Below are 19,441 nucleotides of genomic sequence, written 5' to 3' on the forward strand. Positions count from 1 at the left end.
CCTGCTTCAGCGTGGTGGACTGCTGTAGCCTGTGGAGCTGAAAGCCTGAGGGTTTGGCTCTCAGGAAATCAAGGCCACCGAACCACTCTGTGGGTCAGTTGCTAAACAGTGGGCTTGTGTGTCAGGTGTGGGTTGAATTGCAGCTGGGATCTTGCTGGGGTTCCACAAGAATCCCCTCACAGTCCAAGCAAGTATTAATTTTCTTTCAAAGCAGAATCAGCACCACAATAGGTAATGTTTGAACAGGCTCTATCAGTGATGTCCATCTGTGTTGTAAAAGCACTACGTAGATGATATTTGCCGGTGATGTGGGGGTCTCGAGCTCTTGTGGGGCTGTTCCGCTCAGCACTTAGAGACCTTGAACTGGATGTTTGTTTTCTTGCAGTGATCACAGTTTTAATGGGCAGAGAGATGAACACATTGACCAATCCTCGGTGATCTCTAGTGCTCTTGAGCTGGGTGTTAACAAAAAACTCACATACTCCTGAGCAAGACAAAGAACTTAAGGATGAAAGGGAAATGATAAATGGAAATTGCTTACAAATTCTTTATTAGGTCACCAAAACAACTAACTGCATTTGCATTGGAGGCTTTTTCCAATTCAAAACTTGTCCTAGCTAAAAGAAAACATGAAAATAATCAAAATATGGAGATGTATGTGCCAATGTTTATAGGTTATGCAAAATAAATAGAGAAAATGACAGTCATGGGTAAAAGTTAACAGGTAGAAAATGCAGATACTGATGAAGGAAATTAAAAGTTATCTGAAAGGCATCCTGTGCCAACAATACAAAGAAAATTCTTTAGTTTTTTTGGTATCCTGGCATCAAAGTGAAATCAAAGCAGCAATGGCATCAATATAAGGTAAGGATGAAAAAATGTGGAGAAAACATGATTAATAAATACTGCAGCGTATTAGAAAAAGGGCAGGTTTTGTTGATGTCTTTCTCTTATGTTGATGGAGAAATGTATCTTCCAGCAACATCTAGATGGCACTTAATAGTGTTAAATAAATCAAGCTTTGATAGAGTCACTTGTTTAAAAAGAGTCAATAGGATTGTCTGGAGGTCAGTGATATTTGTTCTTGGTGCATCTCAGTATATGAGTGAAGTTTGAGATATACAGAAAAGAGCTTTTGGATCGCTAGAAGCTACAAACCATGAATTTGGATAACTGTGACCTTGTTTAGCCTGTCACAAATTTTAGGCAAGATCGTGAAAGAAATGATGTGGTACGTGATCAATAAATGGTGAAGTGGCCGTGCAACTAATGTCTACCAGCACAGTTATGCAGAATAGCATTCTTTTATGTTTTTTTCCCCTGTTGCTTTCTGCAATTGCCAGATTGACATGAAAAGGTTCAGGCAATTTTTTTGATAGCTGTTTTTGAAGGTCAGGAGCTCCCTAGGGAGCAGGTCCACTCTTTCTCACTGGAGAGCTTTAATTCAGCACTAGGAGCTGTTACGAAGGATTAGCAGTTGCTTAAGCCAAATGCTTGAGCTCAAAACAGAATTTAATGGGGGAGGTTCACTTCCATTATTATCTTAATATCCTTAATACATCCTTTTGATTTCCTAGTGTTGTAGTAGGTGTGTATTAATAGAAGCTGTTCTCTCCCCCATGAGCAGTGGCTGTAACATGTGCTTTGGTTAACCATTTCCCCTTGGTATTTTTGCAGTTGCATATTGTGCTATACTTGGTTACATTGTTCTGCTCTTGTCTCAGATCAGGGCAAAGATAGCAGTGCAAGTGAAGAGATCTTCAGGGTACCCAGCACTTGTATCAACAGATCCATCTGTAGCCACCTGAGTGTTGTTGCAGCTCCTGGGCAGCACCTGTATTGCCAGTTCTGTCTGGTGGGCAGAGGTTCAGGAGAAGGAGCACTGGGAGGAGCATATGGTGAGTGTCATGGTGCTTGTCCTCAGTGCCATTAAATTATTGGTGGCAGCAGTAGAGGGGACTGGGCTCATCCGTGTTCTTTCAGGGTGCACCCTTGCAATGTTTTGTTCAAGGACCCGTGAATTTACTTGCACTGATGGCTCTTTGTTTGCTCTTGGGCCCCCTCCTGGCCATTCTCCACTGATGGCAAAAGTAGCAGCCAGACTACCCCTCAGCCATGACTGATGCCCTTCCAGAACAGAACCTGAGAGCCAGTTTGGGAAGAATGCTGTATGGAATTGGCTGATTTGTTGTCCTAAAACTGGTCTCTGGCAGAGATTTGGCTCTGAAGCCATTCAGGACTAGCAGACACCATTTTGAGCTTTAGGGGGCACCTCTTTGTTGGTGTTTTCTGCCAAATGTGGAAGCCTTATTATGCTTCAGTTTACTTGAGCATGTCCTTGGAAGCTTTTTCAAGTTCTTCTGCATCTTCTCCAGGAAAGAAGTGTGCAAATGTATCTGAAAGTTCCTCTCTAAGAAAGTGTTCATAGTTTGTCAGTCTTTGTTACCTGTTGTTTGCATAACTTTTGGCCTGGACAGTTTTTCTGGCTTAGAGGCACATCTTTCTTTGGTACTTTTACTTCCTTTAGTCCCCTTTTGGTTTTGGAGATGTGTAGCGGAGACCATTTCAGGCACTTTTAGCAGTGTCAGGAGCAGAGAAACAGAACAGTGAGTTTCTTATTCTCGGGACAGGACAGTTGGGTTTTGTAGCTTACAAGCCAGTCTGTTATATTGTCAGAATCACAGTTTTCTTTCTTACCCTCTGAGTAGTAAGTTGAGTCATCCAGGGACTTGTGGTTAGAATGTTTAAGGATATGTTCCAGTCAAAGAATTTGGTTTACATAACTCTGCTTTCCAGTCAGATGTTACCCGACAGTGAAACTGAAGTCCCGGTTTAGTTTAATTAGGGTGGAAAAACAAAGCTTAAATGAAAAAAGGACATATTTCTGTAGGAAGTAGAGTCAGTTAGTAGAGACCCATAAATACCTGGTTTGGTTATTAGTGTGCATCACAGCCAAAATAGGAGGTGTCTCTGGTCTAGACCACTACAACAAAGGAAAGACACTGCAGCATGAAGGGAAACATCACCCGGAGGTGTTAGGAGGAAGGCGGTGAGCGTGGCTGCTTGCCAGGACCTGTTCAGGGTGCTCTACTTTGGGAGTTGATCTGGAAATTTCTTGATGATTTCTATGAGTTCAAAATGGTTCAGGATTGCTCTTTCTTTGCATAGCTTTTTTACTTTGTGGCTGGCTGGGTGCCTGGTTGACTCTGTGGAGGGGAATGGCTGTGGTAGAACCACTGGCCTGTGGATTGAGCCAGGCTTTATGGCCTGGTGGGGAGCTGGGTAATACAGAAAAGAGCTCTAAGTAAGAAAGAGTCTGTTGAGCTTGTGGCCTACTGAGGAGGCAGTTCTTGTCAGATGGAAGAGCTGAAAGTTTCAATCCCATTTCGTGGTGGTGAAAAACCTAAACCCTAAATGCCAGCCTCTGATACCTCTCTGCAAACATTGCGATTGCCAGGTATTGCAACTTCTCTGTCTTCTCCTGTTGTAGCAGTCCTCCTTTACCTATTGTAAGTAAGCTAAATAATAATACTTGGCCATGCTGGCCCTGTGATTCTGTCTAACCAACTAACGTGGACTATCCCAGGGTTTAACCTTCAGTCCATTTCCCCAAAAACTGTAAAAGGAATGATGGTGTAAGTCAACCCTCAGGTGGTTTCCTATGAAAGAAAGAGGGGAAATCTTCATCTCTTGTTGTTCCATGGTAGTTTTAGGGTGGTAGGAAGCTGTGGTTGGGTTGCCCAGTGTGATCACTGGTGAGGATCCAAGGGCAGCACATAAAGATGCAGGCTTAGTGGTGAGAATAGTGACGTGTTTTGTGTATCTAGCCATCTGTTACCCATCTGGAAGTGCTCTGGCTACAGATTTTGGTTTGTACTGTAGCCAAATATAGACTTTCTTCCCTGGGATGCTGAAGACAAAAAGATACTGAGGTGACTGCACATCTGAAAGAGAAGTGAGGCAGTTGTCATGTCCCTGTCTTTCTGGCAGATGTTGTATTAGCTGTCCCAGAGGCATGATGCTGCTCCGTGCCTTTGTGGGCTGACTCAGCTGGAATGTTGGCAAGTGCCATGGCAGGCCACAGGTTAACAGGTGTTAAGTCTGTCACGAGTGTTTTCCCTGGCAGTATGTAATGAAGGCCACTGATCTGCTAGAGCTCCTCTGTATTGTAAATAAAGCAAGGGTGAATGGATGGCTGAAAAATTGCTACAGTGGTTGTGTTTAAATGAGGCCATGGGGAAATCTCTGCAGGCTTTGAATAATAACAGACAAACTGCAGCCTGGCTCTAAGCAGAGCATCAGGCTGCTTCGTAACACTGAATGCAGAAAATCAGCTCCTTGGTAATTAATTTGTCTTTCTCCTGTAGCTGTAGGAATCCCTTGAAGCCAGCAGAAGTCTGGAGTGCGTCTTTGCAAGGGGTGATCATCCAGAAGAGCCAAAAACTGTGGACCGTGGGTGAGTATTGACCACTGCACCCTGAGGCAGCAAATGGGCAATACCATTCCTGTCACTTGGAGGGAGCAAGGGCAGTGGCTCTTTTTGGTTAAATGTTGGAAAAAAGCATTTTACTTGCCTAGACAAGCAAAAAAAGATGTTTTTACACCAGCACGTGTAGGTAAGATTCTTGTCCTTCCTGCAGTACACCAAATTTCAGAATGCTTCCCACTATCACAATGATTTTCAAGTTTGTAAATACACCCAAAGATGATGCCAAGAAACTTACAGCTGTGGCAACCAATCTAAAATCAAGGGCAGTTTAACTTTCTGAATAATCCATTTTACATCAAATGTAGAGAAGATCTGTAGTGATCTGTTGTCACAACTTTTGCTGCATTCCACAAGTTTCTGATGTTTATTACTGCAGTAAAGTAGCAAAATAATGCAGCAAGCTTCATTCCACTGCAAATGAAGATTAAGTTGAGAATTATTTCAGATTTTGATCCTCAGTGTAAGTAAGTTAAAATTTAATACTGAACATGACTGAGAATGGCCAAAGGTTACATTTCGCGGGGGAAAAAATCTTAATTACATAATCTTTCTTATTTTAATACCAAACCATTTGAATATTTCAAGTGTTGCTGGTAAATCTGTGCAGTTACTGTCAAAGCGAGAGGAAGCTTGATTAGCACTCAAAACAACAAACCCATGAAATCAGCTTTTAAGGATCAGTTTGAGGTTGCTAATTAATGATTTTTGCTCATACCTTCAACCTCAGTGCTTTAATTGCTGATGGAAATAGGCACCAGGCTTCTTGCAGTGTGATGCAGTGCATGGGAAGAGCCCCCTGTGGCACAGGCCTAGTCAGAACTGCTCATCCAGCCACAGTGCAGAGACACCTGCTCTTGACATTGACACGTTGTTGGGTGTTTTTTGTTGTTTCTGCAAATATCATAAACCTTCCCCTGTTTTTTTAGAACTTAGCGAATAATACCCTTCTCGGTTTTGTTTCCTCAGAGTAATATGGAACAGAATGGGGACAACATCCTGTGCTACAAGGTGTAGTGAGGTCCTCATGCTAACTTGCTGTGCTGAATGAAACTGTTAAGCTTAAATTCCACCCTTACTACTCTGTCAGAAAGGTTTCCCTCTATAAGCCAGGTGGGAGCTCTCAGGCAGCTGCTTTCTGGATTCTTGCAGGACTGTAGCTGTAGTTTATTCTATCACACTTGTGAAATAGGAATGGCACTACCTGTCTTGGCAAGGAGGTGTAAGGATAAATCTGTGTTTGAAGTGAGCAGATATGATGATGTGGTCCACAAATACATTTTGACAGTTCCCTGATGCAAACACATTTGCTTTAAATGTTCAAGACTTGTGTGTGTCACACTGTCTCTTGCTAAGCCTCATTCCTCTGTATGTATGTTGCCTTCATCCTCACATCTGCAAGGAGCCTGACCTTCTTCCAGGTGCCATCAGTGCAAGAATCAGTGTGCCCTGTACAGGGTGACCCCTACTACTAGAAAAAGAGGTCGAGCAGAAGAGCAAAGTTGTGTGTTTTAGTGTTTTAACTGAGCTGCTTGCAATAAACACTAGGCTCTCCAGCAGGTTTGCTCTGCCAAATGGAACTACACCAGACACAAATGTCTCCCAGTAGATGTCCTGCTGCTCTCTGTAGTGTGTCCTACACTAGGTGGTGTTTACTACCACCTCCTCTTGCCTAGTTCTAACACACTATGTGGAAGATGGAGAGGGTTAATACAGATGGGAAAAGTTGTCCTATTGTGTGACTCAGCTGTAGAAATTTAGTGTTCCAGTTTGAATTACTGAGAACACTTTTTAAATTAATATTTTTTTCTCTCTCCAAAAAAAGAGGAAAAAAAAATAAAAGGACCAAAGCGTCTTTTTTAAAATATACTGAAACTGAGATGCTGCAAGGAAAGAAGCTGCCAGACTGCCATTTAAAGCACTTCAATACACAGGGCCTAGGGGACCTGCTGTTCATTGCATGATCACTAACCTGATGAATAGCTATTATACAGCAGTTGGTCACAAAGTGCTTAAGGAAATATAGGCCCAGGTGTCTTCTGGTGGTTTAAAAGCAGAGCTGTCAGAACTGAGGCTAAAAAGCGTGAATCAACAGTCAGAGGGTGCTGGTGACCTGTAGGATGTAGAAACCTCAATAAAAATGTCTGCCAGCCCCCTGAGTTGGACAGCAGCTCATCTGGGGTTCAGAAAGCCCCTCCACCCTCAGAAAATGAGAACCTTTGCCTGTTTCTATTAGACAAGTAAATTAATTGAACAAAAATCCATATGCCTTAGATACTGCATATGCAGGTTATACATACAATAACTGAAAGAAAGAATGTAATTTTTACTGTTACTCATCATGTTTCCCTGGAAGTAATTAAGATACTCAGTAATTCAGCTGGATATAAAATGAGTTCACAAGGTTTTTTCATTACTCATGGTTTAATTCATTACAGCAACTACTGCTCTAAATGTAGCCATTCTCAAGGTTTATCTTGATTCATTTTCTCAGGAGTGACACCCAGGCTGCTGAAGACTGAACTGAGCCAAGAGCAACCCTGTCAAATCTCCATCTTTGTGCCATGAAAACTGGCTACAAGTGAGTGGCATTGGTACGTTGCTTTTTCATCATGAAATCCAATACCTGCTCTGTACTTTTAGTTGGGCCAACATCAGTAACAGTTACCCTCACTATCATCTCAGAATTAATGTGAAACAAGAAGCACGGCTCATGAGCCCAGTTACTACAGGAGTTTCTGCATAGCCCAAAGGAGAACTGTCTCATCAGAGTTTTGCTGAGACACTAAATACTTGTTTCAGTGTAAATGAACACTCTGCTGCCATAATTATGAGAACTGAAACAAGGCAGAGGCTTTAATTCCAAAGCACAAAGCACAGCTGCTCAGCAGTTGCTGATGCTCCTGCTCTCCCACCAAAAAAGATTAAGCTTCAAGCTTTAAGACGGGTGGCTTGCAACCCTTTATTTATTTTAGTATTTGGAAATCAGCATGATCTTGTATCAGTGACTAAAACTGAAATGCTAAATCTTCAATAATTCTTTGAAAGATATGTAAAAATCACAGCAAGCATAGACAAGAGAATTAATTTTGGAGTTTTATTATAAAAGTAAAATAAAAATAAGCATTTAAAAAGCCCACTTTTTCGAACAGGAACAGATATAAAAAAACTATTTACAAGTAGGAAAATGCCAAACTTGAAAAAAATTTGAATAAGAGGCACCCAAGTGAAATTTAAATACATTATTTGAAATATACAAGATTCTTTTTTTTAGGATTTTCTTTTTTCTCTGAATTGTCACTGTTATGATTAATGATTTTTCTTTGCCAGCTATATTAGGAGCTTTTTTTTGTGCAACTCTGCTGCAAAAATTAAGAAGAGAGCAGCTAGAAACTGTATCCTTTTATTGCTCTGTGTGCCTTACCTCTTTTTTGAGTTCATATTATGCTTTAACAAGGAGTGACTTTCATCTGTAAAAGAAAATCGTCACAACTCAGAAAAGCTCAGTCAGTCTTTCACAGCGTCCAGTCCTGTGTATTAATGTGGCAGTAGAGCCCTGGATATTGTATATGGCTTGTAAATGAATAAAATCAAATGTACTTGAGGAAGGAAGCAGTGTCTAGGAGTTGCACGCTGAAGTTGCCGTTGGTCCTGGTTCGGGTGAGATTCTTCCAGTGCACTTTTGATTGTGAATTCACTTCCCTCTGACCAGGACGACACTGATATAATTTTAAATGTTGCATTTGTTCCTGTAACTGCATATTGCTAATTGAACATTACTATTCGGCTATATAATTGCTTTGCACTGAACTTTCATGTCCGTAGCCCAGGGCCATTTTGCTCAGTGTTAGTGATGACTTGCTGTTCAGAGAGTCAGAATAAGTAAAACTCAGTTTGCGGAATGAGGTCTCCACGCCGCTGTCACATGTGCTTTCGTTGTCTTGAAATTTGCTGTTATAAAGCTCACCTAAGGGAGAGAGGAAAGGGAAATACGTTATTGTTTGTGTGGCTTGAGTGATGCTGCTTTCAGAATCATAGAATTATAGAATCATAGAATAGATTGGGTTGGAAAAGATCTCCAAGATCATCAAGTCATCAGAAAAGCCTAAGGAACGCAAACCAACAGGGTCAAAGCTCTTCTATAGGAAAATGACTCTAATACGAAGTAGTATTTTAGGAAAAGCTGTGCTGAATATTTTCAGGCCACCAAAGCATGTGATCTGACATACTGCTGGCAGAGATCAGCCTGCAGTTGGAGCTTGGATGGGATGAGAAGCCTGGTGCTCTGCTGACACTAATGCTGTCACTGCACGTTGGTCAGGACTCTGCTCGGGTGTCAAAAGGTTCTTTGGTTCTCAGATTCGGGCTCTGAGCAAGTGTATAGCTCCAGGATGAGGCTGCTAAAACTTTCTCATGCTACTTCAACTCACAGATTTCTTTCTGAGACAAATACTTGAACAGTTTTCATCTAGTAAGTGAACCTGAAATACGAACAAGTCAGCAGCAGCCACCACCTGTGCACGATCCACAAAAGGAGTGCCTGACTGCGAGGGATCAGTATCCAAGCTGATATGGGATCAGTGTGACTATAATAACAGTGGTTGGCATATTAGAGTTCAGTCTTATTTTTCTAAACAAACACCTTAAAATAAAACTATGTGATGCAGTCCACTCATGTTGCAAAGGAGCAACTTACCCTTCAAGATTAATCTAAAGCGGTAATATGTGTACAAGCACATCTTTGGGTAGGTGTAAAGGTTCTTTCCATGACTGAAAAAACTGTTTTCCATAGATAGACATTAAACTAGAATGGAGTGACTGTGGATTTCCTTTTTTCTTTCCAGAAATATATACAGTTTTTTCACATACAGGCAGCACTAATGGTGTTTGAACAGTAAAAAACAAAGGTTTTTGTTACTTAAAATGGCCAGGCAATGACTGAACATCCCTGATGACTTACTGACTTCTCACAAACTTTGGTTTTGTGTTAGTAGAGTCCCTTGCCCAGAAGCACTGTAGGACTTCCATTATTGGGAAGATGCTCAGAACTCAACTGGACATGACATGGACAAACCCATGTAATATTTATACTGGCCCTGCTCTGAGCTGGTAGTTGACAGCAGGACTGCTTGTGGTCCTGTGTAATCTAAGCTATTTCTCTGCCTACAGAACACTGGGCCACTTTGGAGTGCTTACACATTGTAGAAAGAGAAATTTAATACCAAAGTCTTACTGAGAAGCTAATGGCACTTGTACTGCCTAGTTTATCTTTTGAAACTTATTCCCAGGTATTACTATCAGCAAATAGCAAGTGTCTGGTATTAGAAAAGGGAGGCAGTATATTCAATACTGTGATGCAGGCGTGCTGATTCAAATGGTCCATTTTTCCTCTCTCTTCTAGGCCTAGCAAATATCTATGATGAGAAAGTCACGCTGCAATAAAATATTTCTGAAACAGGTAAGCAGCTGTGGCATTGTGTGTGAGGAAATATAAAATCTATCAGGAGCCCAAGGTGGGGGAGGGAGGGAGAATTGAAAACAACATCTTAAAGCTCTTCCTATTTCGTTGTCAATTTTACCTGTCTCTCCATTTGCAAAGGTGAGTGGTGATGACGATGGAAGAGCTTTTGCTGTGCTCTTCTCCAGGTGAGATGGGCTGTGTGAGATGGATAGTGCTTCCTGAATTACTTCAATGGCTTCTGTGTGATTCATCTGTCTCAAAGCAGCGATCAACTCCTGAACTGTACCACCAGAAACCTAAGAGAGAAGACACCAGATGCTCACCATCAACCAGGCTGGCTAAAACCGTCCAGAAGGACAGTGTTCTCTACACGTCTGAAAGTTCTTTATAACTTGTTACAGCCACATTACCTCATAGTTATCTAGCAGAGTTTTTGATGGAGAAGGGCTCAACCTGAAGGCATTATTAAGTATGCCAAGACCTAGTTTTTGTGCTAGAGTGGACCAGTTTTTGGTTGGATCAGGCGATTCCAATAGTTTGTAAAGCTGCATCTTGGAACTTTCATTCAGCTCTCTCAAGTTTCCTGGGGAACAGAGAAATATGTTATACAAATCAGCACCAGTTCACTTCTAAGCAGAAGCAAAGCCAAACTGAAGAGTATATTAGGGTCCAGTCCCAGTGTTTATAAACATATTGCTGTAGTATTGAAAATGTACTCCTTTGTGTCCTTGTGATCTCTTAAGGGAATCATGCTCCTTCTGTGAGCAAGTGGTTGGGAGGCACCTCTTCTCCCTCACCAGTTCAGTTACAAGCTATGGCAGGGCAATGTCTTCTGCCACTATGGTTAGAGAACTCAATTACTAGAGGGATATTGTCAAGTCTTTACAGATGTTACCTCGTGTCAGCAAGTCCTCCAAAACTTCTGTTGACTCGTAGGGTTTGCCATTTAGTATGTCATACACCTAAGACAATACATTAAAATCAGTATTTAGCAGAAACCTGGTTAGTATCCATTATCTTGACAAGTCTCAGCAGTATTGTATAAAGCCCTAATTCCATCTGTAAATCAGCATTTTCATCTGTCTGAGGTTCAGTAGTCTGTTAAGTGGAGCTTTCTTCCAACGTTATTTCCTTGGGGGAGTTCTGTGGCTGAATTAGTTTAATTTTTGATGACAAATTAGTTGCTTGTCACACTGAAATGACTGTGGATGCAGTGAAAGGAGCTAGCTAAGACAGCTGAACTATCCTTGATGATTAGAAAAAAAAGCCAGAAAAAACCCATCAAACAGAACAAACAGACCACATACCTCACAGTTGGCTGCCATATCCAGCGGTGTTGTTCCAGGCACAATCCCTTCATCATCATCTTCAGCATCTTTCACATCATCTAGATCAAACAGTGGCTCAAAGTTCTCAATGTGAGGATTTGCACCTGGAAAAAGTGTGCAAAAACAAAAAAAAATTGTAAGAAAAAAGGCTTCATGTTGCTTTTTGACAACATTTAAAATACGCATTCTAGTTTCAGAATGGCAAACCAGCTAATTTATTTACTCTAGCTAAATGATATTTTATATTAAGCCAGCAAATAACTCTTTTTTTTAAAATTACATTTAAATGCGGTCACATCTCTGTGCAGTGCTACTCTCCAATATAAAGAGGGGAAAAAATGACGAGCAGAGTGTTAGGACCCAAAAAAAACCACTCTGGTTGTAGCAACTAACTTCCAGTCCCATCTCAGGTCACACAGAGCATAGCATGTATGTGATGAAGCAGTGGTGTGGTGCTGCTTTTTATAGTGTCAGAGAAAGTGTGGGTATTTTTAAAAGACCAAGCAGACAGCCACATCAATGGGAGGGCTGGGTGTCTGTTTTAAAGGAGAAAAATCAAGTTTAAATACAACTGACAAAATGTTCCAATAAATATTCAAATCTAATTCTTCCGAAGTGACCTAAAATAGGAGACATTAACAAGCTCATGTTTCAGTGATGGGGTTATTTTTGTTTCTAAAGTAGTCTAAAACTTATCCCAGCTATAACAAGGTCTCCACTTCTTCAGTTATAAAAGCTACACAAGAAATATTCAAAATCTTCCAAGAGTGCTTGCAAGAGAGATTTTTCTTGATCAGCATAATTTGCCTTTTTAGCCATTAGATGGTGCTGAAGAGTGGTTAGTAAAGCACCTCAAAGTCAGACTTTTTGAGGAAATTCAGACCTTCAGGCTTTTAAAATCTGACTTCCTCTATTCATTAAACACGTTCACTGGCACATTCTTTTCTGCTTGCAGCCTTCTAACTTAAATTTTTGTCACCGTGAAAGAAAACTCTCCAGCAATGATCTATTTTCATACCTGCTGCTTTGAGAACTGCTGTCAATTTTGCAGAGCCCCTTCCAGCTGCTATGTGAAGTGGAGTTGTCCCGTCATATGTAGTGCTGTCCACATCTGCATCACCCTAGATTTTTATTGAATGACAAAAATAAAAGAGATGTATACAATACAGCTGCAGAGGCTCATGTCTGCATAAGCAGGGCGAGCACCATTCTGCCCCTGTTTGCATAAAAACTAATGTCTGCAAAGAAGTAATTAGAAAGTAACTACAACTGTCTGCATGGAGGAACAGATGGTCATTGTGTGCTCCAGCGTTACAGCAGGAGGTGCAGTGTATATATCCAAACAGGTCAGGTTCATGAGTAACTTCATTGGCTGCCAGGATTACTCAGTGCAAATTAAACATGGCATATGCAGTCAGGTCGGGGCCACTGTAAATTCCTCAGCTTGGGCAAAAGGTTCACCAGCAATATTGAACAAAGCAATGAATAACATCACCAATAACTTTGCCGTTATGCTAATTTAAGGAATCTAATCAATAAACAGGAACCCCCCCTTTCTGTTCCTCTGAAGCACTGAAGGAGTGTCCAGAGTATTTAAATATATATTTTGAAAGACCTGGAAGAAAGAAATTCTGGGCTTACCTCAAGCAAAAGGCAGCCTGCCAAAGGGATGTTCTCTTGTTCAACAGCCAAATGCAATGCAGTCCGTCCAGACTTTTGTTCCTGACAATTGACATTAACTCCAGCAGCAATCAGCTGTTTGAGGCAGGACATACTGTTTGCCATCACCACCATGTGAATTGCACTGAGACCTACACAAAATAAATCCCAACCATTAATATTGTGCATACAGCCACGTGCATTAATATTTGAAAAATTCAGAAATGTCAGAGTAATGAGTTTTGAAGTGTCCGCATGTATAAGAATTGCAAAATAAGTTAGAGTTTCTGTAGTTGTCTGAGCAGAAGTAACATGTTTTGCCCGCTGATACACTAAAAGATGATAGAATCATAGAATTGTTTAGGCTGAAAAGGACTTCAAAGACCATCTAGTTCCACCCACCTCCTGCCATGGGCAGGGGCACCTCCACTAGACCAGGTTGCCCAAAGCTGCATCCAGCCTGGCCTTGAACACTTTCAGGGATGATGCGTCCACAGCTTCTCTGGACAACATGTACCAGTGTCTCACCACCCTCATAATAAAGAGTTTCTGCCTAATATCTAATTTAAACCAACTCTCCATCAGTTTGAGGCCATTCCCCCCTTGTCCTGTCACTACATACCCTTGTAAAAAGTCCCTCTCCACCTTTCCTAGAGGTTCCCTTTAAAAAGCACTGGAAGGTTGCAATGAGGCTTCCCAAGAGCCTGCTCCTCTCGCAGCTGAACAGCCCCAGTTCTCTCAGCCTGTCTGCAGTGGAGAGGTGCTCCAGCACCCTGAGCATCTTCATGGCCTCCCCTGGACCTGCTGTAACAAGCCCGTGTCCTTTGTATGCTGGGGGTCCCAGAGCCTAAAGTAGCACTCTGGGTGGAGGCTCAGGATCATGTTAATGATGTTGATGAAAATGTTCTTTGTGCACAAATTGGAACTAGTTGTGTTATTGGTGGTAAGTGAAAGCCGTGCAAGAAAAAGAACTCCAGCAGACTACAAGGTAGAACAGAAGGCAGGAACTACAGAGCTCACCTACAGCATCTCTTTGCCTCAAAAGGGAGTAGCCTTAAAAACAAAACCTTCATCATCATACTAAACAAGTATTTACCCCACACTGGCCCCATCTGCTACTGAACATGTCATCTAGAAACAGTCTGGGGAAGAACTGGTATATTTTAGTACCATCCTCCTGTAGGGTCACACTGCCTTGCCATCTCAAGATTACCTGCACTAGATCATAAAGCCTTGTATTTAAAAATCAACCAGCCAAACAAAATCCAAACAAACAAAAAATTCTTTCTCTCTGAGGAACTTACACAGTTTTTTGAATGCCATAATGACATTTTTAGGTCAGAAATTTTACAATCTACTAGAGTAGGAGTACTTAATTCCAATCCCCTGTGCCAATGAAAAATGGGAGAATTATCTCTTTTTGGGTAATCTGTAGGCTCTAATTCTGTATGGTCACAAAGTGCCAGATACAAAACTCAACATTGGTCCAGAACCTGTTTTTGAGGTGATTCATTCACTAGAAAAGAGGAAACATTTTCTTCTAGGGGGATTTTTTTTAAAAACTGGTGGCATAAGGTATCTCGGGAACAACACAGTGATTGAAGTTTTGTTAGACTGAAGAGAATATAGAGTAACAAATATTCAAATCCACACTTATGTCATGTGGCCGTTACATCTTTCTGTTCTGTATAACTAAAAAACCAACACATCTGTGTTCTCTTATCTGTGCCTGCAGGCACATGCAAAATGGGGAAAGATGCCACTTTCAAGGTCTGTATCTACCTGTGTAGAGTCACGGTGTTGGCAGGGGCAGGAATTGGGGTGTTTGTCTAGCAGCTAAATGTAAAATGGAGCCCTTATCTTTCCATACCTTCAGCATTGGAAAGGTTGACCATCGGAGATACCTTCTCATGCTTGAGGAGCAGACTCAAGATCTTGTCGTCTCCTTGGGTAGCAGCTAAATGTAAGACAGAATTACCGTGGCGATCCAGGAGGCTGACATCTGCTCCAGCCCTCAGCAGGTCTTCCACCACCTCTGCCTGCTTTGTGATTACTGCCAAGTGCAAGGGGGTCTAGAAGAGACACAAGCGAACCACGAGAAGATAAGCAACAGCTACACCACTTCTACAGACACCTCTGAAACTCATAAAGGCTCCTAGTGTGAGAAGATGTTACACCACTCCAAAGCTAATAGAAACTAAAAGCTTGCATTTGTGTACATTCTTTTCTACTGAATACTACAAATAGGGTTTCTACTTACTGGAAATAAAAGCTGCCTTGCCAGTGTCAGCAGTTGGACTTTGGGAGGAACAAAGATGTTGCCTACTCTATAAGCCAGGGCACTGACCTGGCTATTTGAGCATTGCAGTGTAAGGGACTTGGGAAATGACATAATCCCTGCACTCCCCAGACACTGTAACCCTGCTTTCAGCTGCCCCATCGCCAAGTTCATGCCATGGCTGGAGCACCAGGCCCCTTTTCAGGCCCTGCTCTGACCTGCATTTACCACTGAACCATGCTCTCATTTTGCTCCTGAATCAGAGGTTTGCAGCCATGGCCTGAGGAGTTCCTTATCCTTCAAAATGGCTGCACAGAGAAGAAGAAAATCCTGCAGTTCTGTGCATTTGTCGAAGAGCAGAACAACTGTGCAGTTGCGCACCGTGTGTCGGGCTGGCTGGTCTTATTTGCACGTTCCCCATTTTTTGACACAGACACCTGCAGCACTGAGTGGCTCTCAGGCTGAGAGGTGTCTACAACTTCCAAAGACTGACTGCATGCTGTAATTCTTGTCAGTCTTGTTAGTGAGCAGCAGCATGTTGAACATACTCAGAGTTGCAGGTATTTAAACAGTAAGCATTCTAGTAAGGCTTGAAAAATAATATTTCCAATATTAAAATAATCTAAAAATTACATAAGATTTCATCTCCACCTAATTATATTAACAGAGGACTAAAAAAAAAAAATACGGATTCCAGCTCTGCACAATAAATTTGTGTTTGTCAATAGATTTGTCAACACATTTGCAATTAATTACTGCATCTATAAGGTGCATGTACAATTCAGCTTTCAGAATATCTGTACAGAAGGAAAATTCTAGCCCAAGCCTATATTCTCTTCCATCATTGGTTTAAGGTATAAGTTGAAGGTAGGAAGAGCTGTAGAGTCCTGGTAGTCAGGGATTTATTTCTTGTGTGGAGCACAGCTTTGCTTCCAGTTTCTGTTAAACAGAGGGCACAGAATTCAATTCAGAATCTTCTGCTTCCTTTGATCAGCCTCCACATTTCAAACTTTCCTTATATGAACACAACAGTGAAATGCGAAAGAAAACAAAGGAGTCAAAATAAACCTTCTGGGACTATCTGTGTAGAATAAAAACCTGCCTTTACTGCTGAAAGAAAAACAAATGACACAAGTGTCAGAGTGCTGCCGCATAACATCCAGCAGGTTACCTGTGGGACAGCCAATTGGTGCACACAATCTGCTTTTCAGGTAGGTTCCCACAGCTCTTTTTAAAACCTGAGTTACAATATAACAGCTCAGACTCTGTCACAGATGAAGCTGAGGAGACAGAATTGTGCCTGGCAGTTAAAAAAGACAGGGAAATGGGCTTATATTTTTTGATTTTACTAAAATAGAGATCTAGAAATAAAAGGAAATCTTGGTGCTCATGTGATGGACACAAATACAATCTGGGCTGTAGAAAGGGCATAGGTTACTATGGCTTCACGTGCCTGTAGATAACTGATGATGCAGCAACTGGCTCATGATCCTGAATTAACCTACGTTAGAAAGGTCAAAAGAGCCCAGAGCTGGCACAGTGTAATCCACACCGCTGTTTTAGGAACAGAGAAGCCAAATACTGAAGACATGAACTGAAGAATTTACCATTTTCAGCCTGTTCTGCAATTAACCCAAGGAGACACTTCTGTTAACATCAAGGGGAGTTATGGACTAAACCTGTGAAAACAGGCTCTTGTTCCTCCACCACCTTTCAATAAGTCATTATGTTTCAACATTTTCTTGAATTGCAGTCAGATCTCGGCTCTTTCCCACAGAAGCAATTTCTTTTTTACTGTCTAGACAATCAGCAACACTTGTACCATCACAACTGCCCACCTGATAGAGGTCATTTCTCATGTTAATGATGTCATTGTAATTCAAGTCCTGCATCACTTCCAAGAGGTTTCTCACCAGCTCAGTATGAAAGTGGATAATTGCTAAATGAAGGACACTGAAACAAACAAAAAAGCAGATTAACAAATTCACACTGTTTTCAAATTTATTATAAAAATTTCAAGGCTTTGCTGCAGATCTGACTGAATTCTGACATAAACCCTTGACTATCAGAGGTAATGATTCCAGCATTAAATATTAGCATATAAAATAAACCGCGACATTAAAAATAGCGAGTCAGAAGGTAACTGCTTAACCTTTCAATCACAAAAGCTAACTCAGAATAGCTTTTGCTGGCCCTGAGCATAACTTTACTACTAGTCTAATATACAAAATTAGTAGCACAAAACAATTGCTTCAGAAAATCCCCAGATTCTTTGCTCATTTGTTGGTTTTTTTTTTACATTTTGAATTATGCAGCAGATGAACACCTCTCACTTGTCAAAACCTTCCTGCAGAATTTCCACAGCCCTCTCTGCCTCCAAAGCAGATTTTCCCTTGGGGTTTCCCCAGCTAGATCTGTGGGTTTTCCTTTCCTTCACTTTCAAACAGACGAGTGACTAAGGACTCAGGCCCGGTGACTAACAACCACAAGATTTGCAGCAGTGGCCACAGACGTCATGCCAAAAAAACCCTGTTTTGTGACTGCACAGCAAGACGCTTCTAATGGGTTAATGCAACGGCCTTTCCAGTGCTCTTCTCCAGAGCAGGTCCCTCGCCATCAGCCAGAGCAGCAAAATGACACCAAGAAAAAAAGCCGACTGTGAATCCCATCACCCCTGTCCGACAGAGCTCTATTTGTCTTGTTCCCTCGAGACTTCATTTGGAAGTCATGCCCCTTGTTTTTAAACATATCCTGCCAAGCTCTTCTTTAGCAGGTGCTGGGCAGCTTCTAGACTCAGCTGTTTAGCATATTGCTGCTGACACACAATATCAACATGGCACACGTGGTGTGTCTGTTATGCTGCTCCAGAAATACCCAAATAGTCTCAGATTTACACTTTCATCAGAAAAAATAAAAGGAAGTTCCATGCCATTCAGGGCATGGAGTCATCTTGAAATTGAGAGTGAGAGCACTCAAAACCAGCAGATAATTTAACAAAGGGAAAAGTATAATTTATAAACTAAACTCAACCCTGCAGGGCCCTTTTTATTGGTTTCAGACACTGCCATAGGCAGTACTATGGCACCTTACCTCCTTCAAGTCTCCTGTGCTGTTCAAACAGACCCACCATTACTGGAAAAGAGCTGTTCCTCTCCTTCTTACTATGCTGACATTTTATTTCCAAATCTCACTTCAGAAACACATTTGCTCTTCTATTGCTTCTAGTTCTCTTTTCTGCAGCAAGTATTTTAATTTTACCCTGCCTCTACGTGTGATGCTGTAAAGACATACTGAACAGACCACAAAAGGGCAGTCAGTTCCACTTCCTAAACAGTCCTACATGAAAACATGCATTTCTGCACCCCTGTGGAGCCATCAGGTATCTGCAGAGGAGTGGTATTGGTAAAAATGCACTCACAGCCGGTATCACTGAGTGTCTTGTAAACATACTCTGCTCACAGATTACTGTATCCTGTCTCAAGGCCATGAAACACAACACAAAGCCTACTAAAGGTATTTTATTCCCCACACACTGCTTTGATGAAAGATGAGCAAAACTGTTGACAGCATCATTATTTTTAAGGCTGAAGCAAACTTTTTCTATTTTCTGCCATATAATTTTAATGCCTCAAGTGAAAATCATAGAAATTTATTTTTGAATTTTAACCTTCCCCCCTTCCCCACCAAGACAGAGATGGAAGACAGTCACCAAAGCTGATCTTTTTAAAAAAGTTACAGAGTAATATAGACGTATGATGTGCTCACAGACTAAAATCCATGCCAGGAGAAAGGCAACGTGAACTTGATCTTGCAGATACTTCTTGATTCAGGAAGAAAACAACTATTTATCATCATTCTGAAAAGTATTTTGATTTAGTTGAAATGCTCTGCAAGTCCAAATCTGAGGGGCAGCTTACTGATATTTAAATGCAGGTCCTACTTGCTCAATACTCCTCTATCCCCCTTTTTTCATTTTAAACACAGAAGCTGCGTTGTCCAAAGTGCTGGCAGATTTTGTTGCTAGCTCCTGCCTCTTTCATATTCCTGTTTTTCTCAAAGCAGACATTAGGTTGCCAGTTGGAAAGCAAAGCAAGTAAAGTAGCTCTCTGTGATTGTACAGTCCTCTATGTGTAATCTGAGACCTATTTTCACCGAAAGTGGAGTGAAAGCAGTAACCTCTCACAGAGTAATTGAACAGTGGGATACAGGTCTCAGTCACTTGTAATTTT

The 19,441-nt window shown here is 41.4% G+C and overlaps 1 protein-coding gene and 2 long non-coding RNA genes across 5 annotated transcripts in view; 2 read left to right on the forward strand and 1 right to left on the reverse strand.

The window, feature by feature from the left end:
* Positions 1–4,409: 4,409 nt before the first annotated feature.
* On the forward strand, positions 4,410–7,927 carry LOC114068173. The gene is made up of 3 exons (XR_003573521.1): positions 4,410–4,456; positions 6,981–7,067; positions 7,817–7,927. It is a non-coding gene; the product is annotated as an uncharacterized LOC114068173 (long non-coding RNA).
* Positions 7,928–8,242: 315 nt separating this feature from the next.
* The window catches only part of NFKB1 (nuclear factor kappa B subunit 1), a 56,625-nt gene continuing 45,426 nt past the window's right edge, over positions 8,243–19,441 (reverse strand). For all 3 annotated transcript variants that reach the window (XM_027904092.1, XM_027904093.1, XM_027904091.1), the window contains exons 16-24: positions 17,051–17,165; positions 14,805–15,006; positions 12,917–13,086; positions 12,294–12,396; positions 11,255–11,379; positions 10,843–10,909; positions 10,358–10,530; positions 10,066–10,243; positions 8,243–8,453 (exon numbers count right to left, since the gene is read on the reverse strand). In XM_027904092.1, coding sequence (XP_027759893.1) covers positions 8,266–8,453; positions 10,066–10,243; positions 10,358–10,530; positions 10,843–10,909; positions 11,255–11,379; positions 12,294–12,396; positions 12,917–13,086; positions 14,805–15,006; positions 17,051–17,165 — 1,321 coding nt within the window. In that variant the 3' untranslated portion in view covers positions 8,243–8,265. The remainder of the gene's footprint in view (positions 8,454–10,065; positions 10,244–10,357; positions 10,531–10,842; positions 10,910–11,254; positions 11,380–12,293; positions 12,397–12,916; positions 13,087–14,804; positions 15,007–17,050; positions 17,166–19,441) is intronic.
* LOC114068174 lies at positions 8,588–10,375 on the forward strand. Its single transcript, XR_003573522.1, has 3 exons — positions 8,588–9,231; positions 9,888–9,966; positions 10,133–10,375. It is a non-coding gene; the product is annotated as an uncharacterized LOC114068174 (long non-coding RNA).

The sequence above is a fragment of the Empidonax traillii genome, unplaced genomic scaffold, assembly GCF_003031625.1.
Source record: "Empidonax traillii isolate 1590-97213 ecotype Southwest subspecies unplaced genomic scaffold, ASM303162v1 scaffold1008:size296636, whole genome shotgun sequence".
NCBI lineage: Eukaryota > Metazoa > Chordata > Aves > Passeriformes > Tyrannidae > Empidonax > Empidonax traillii.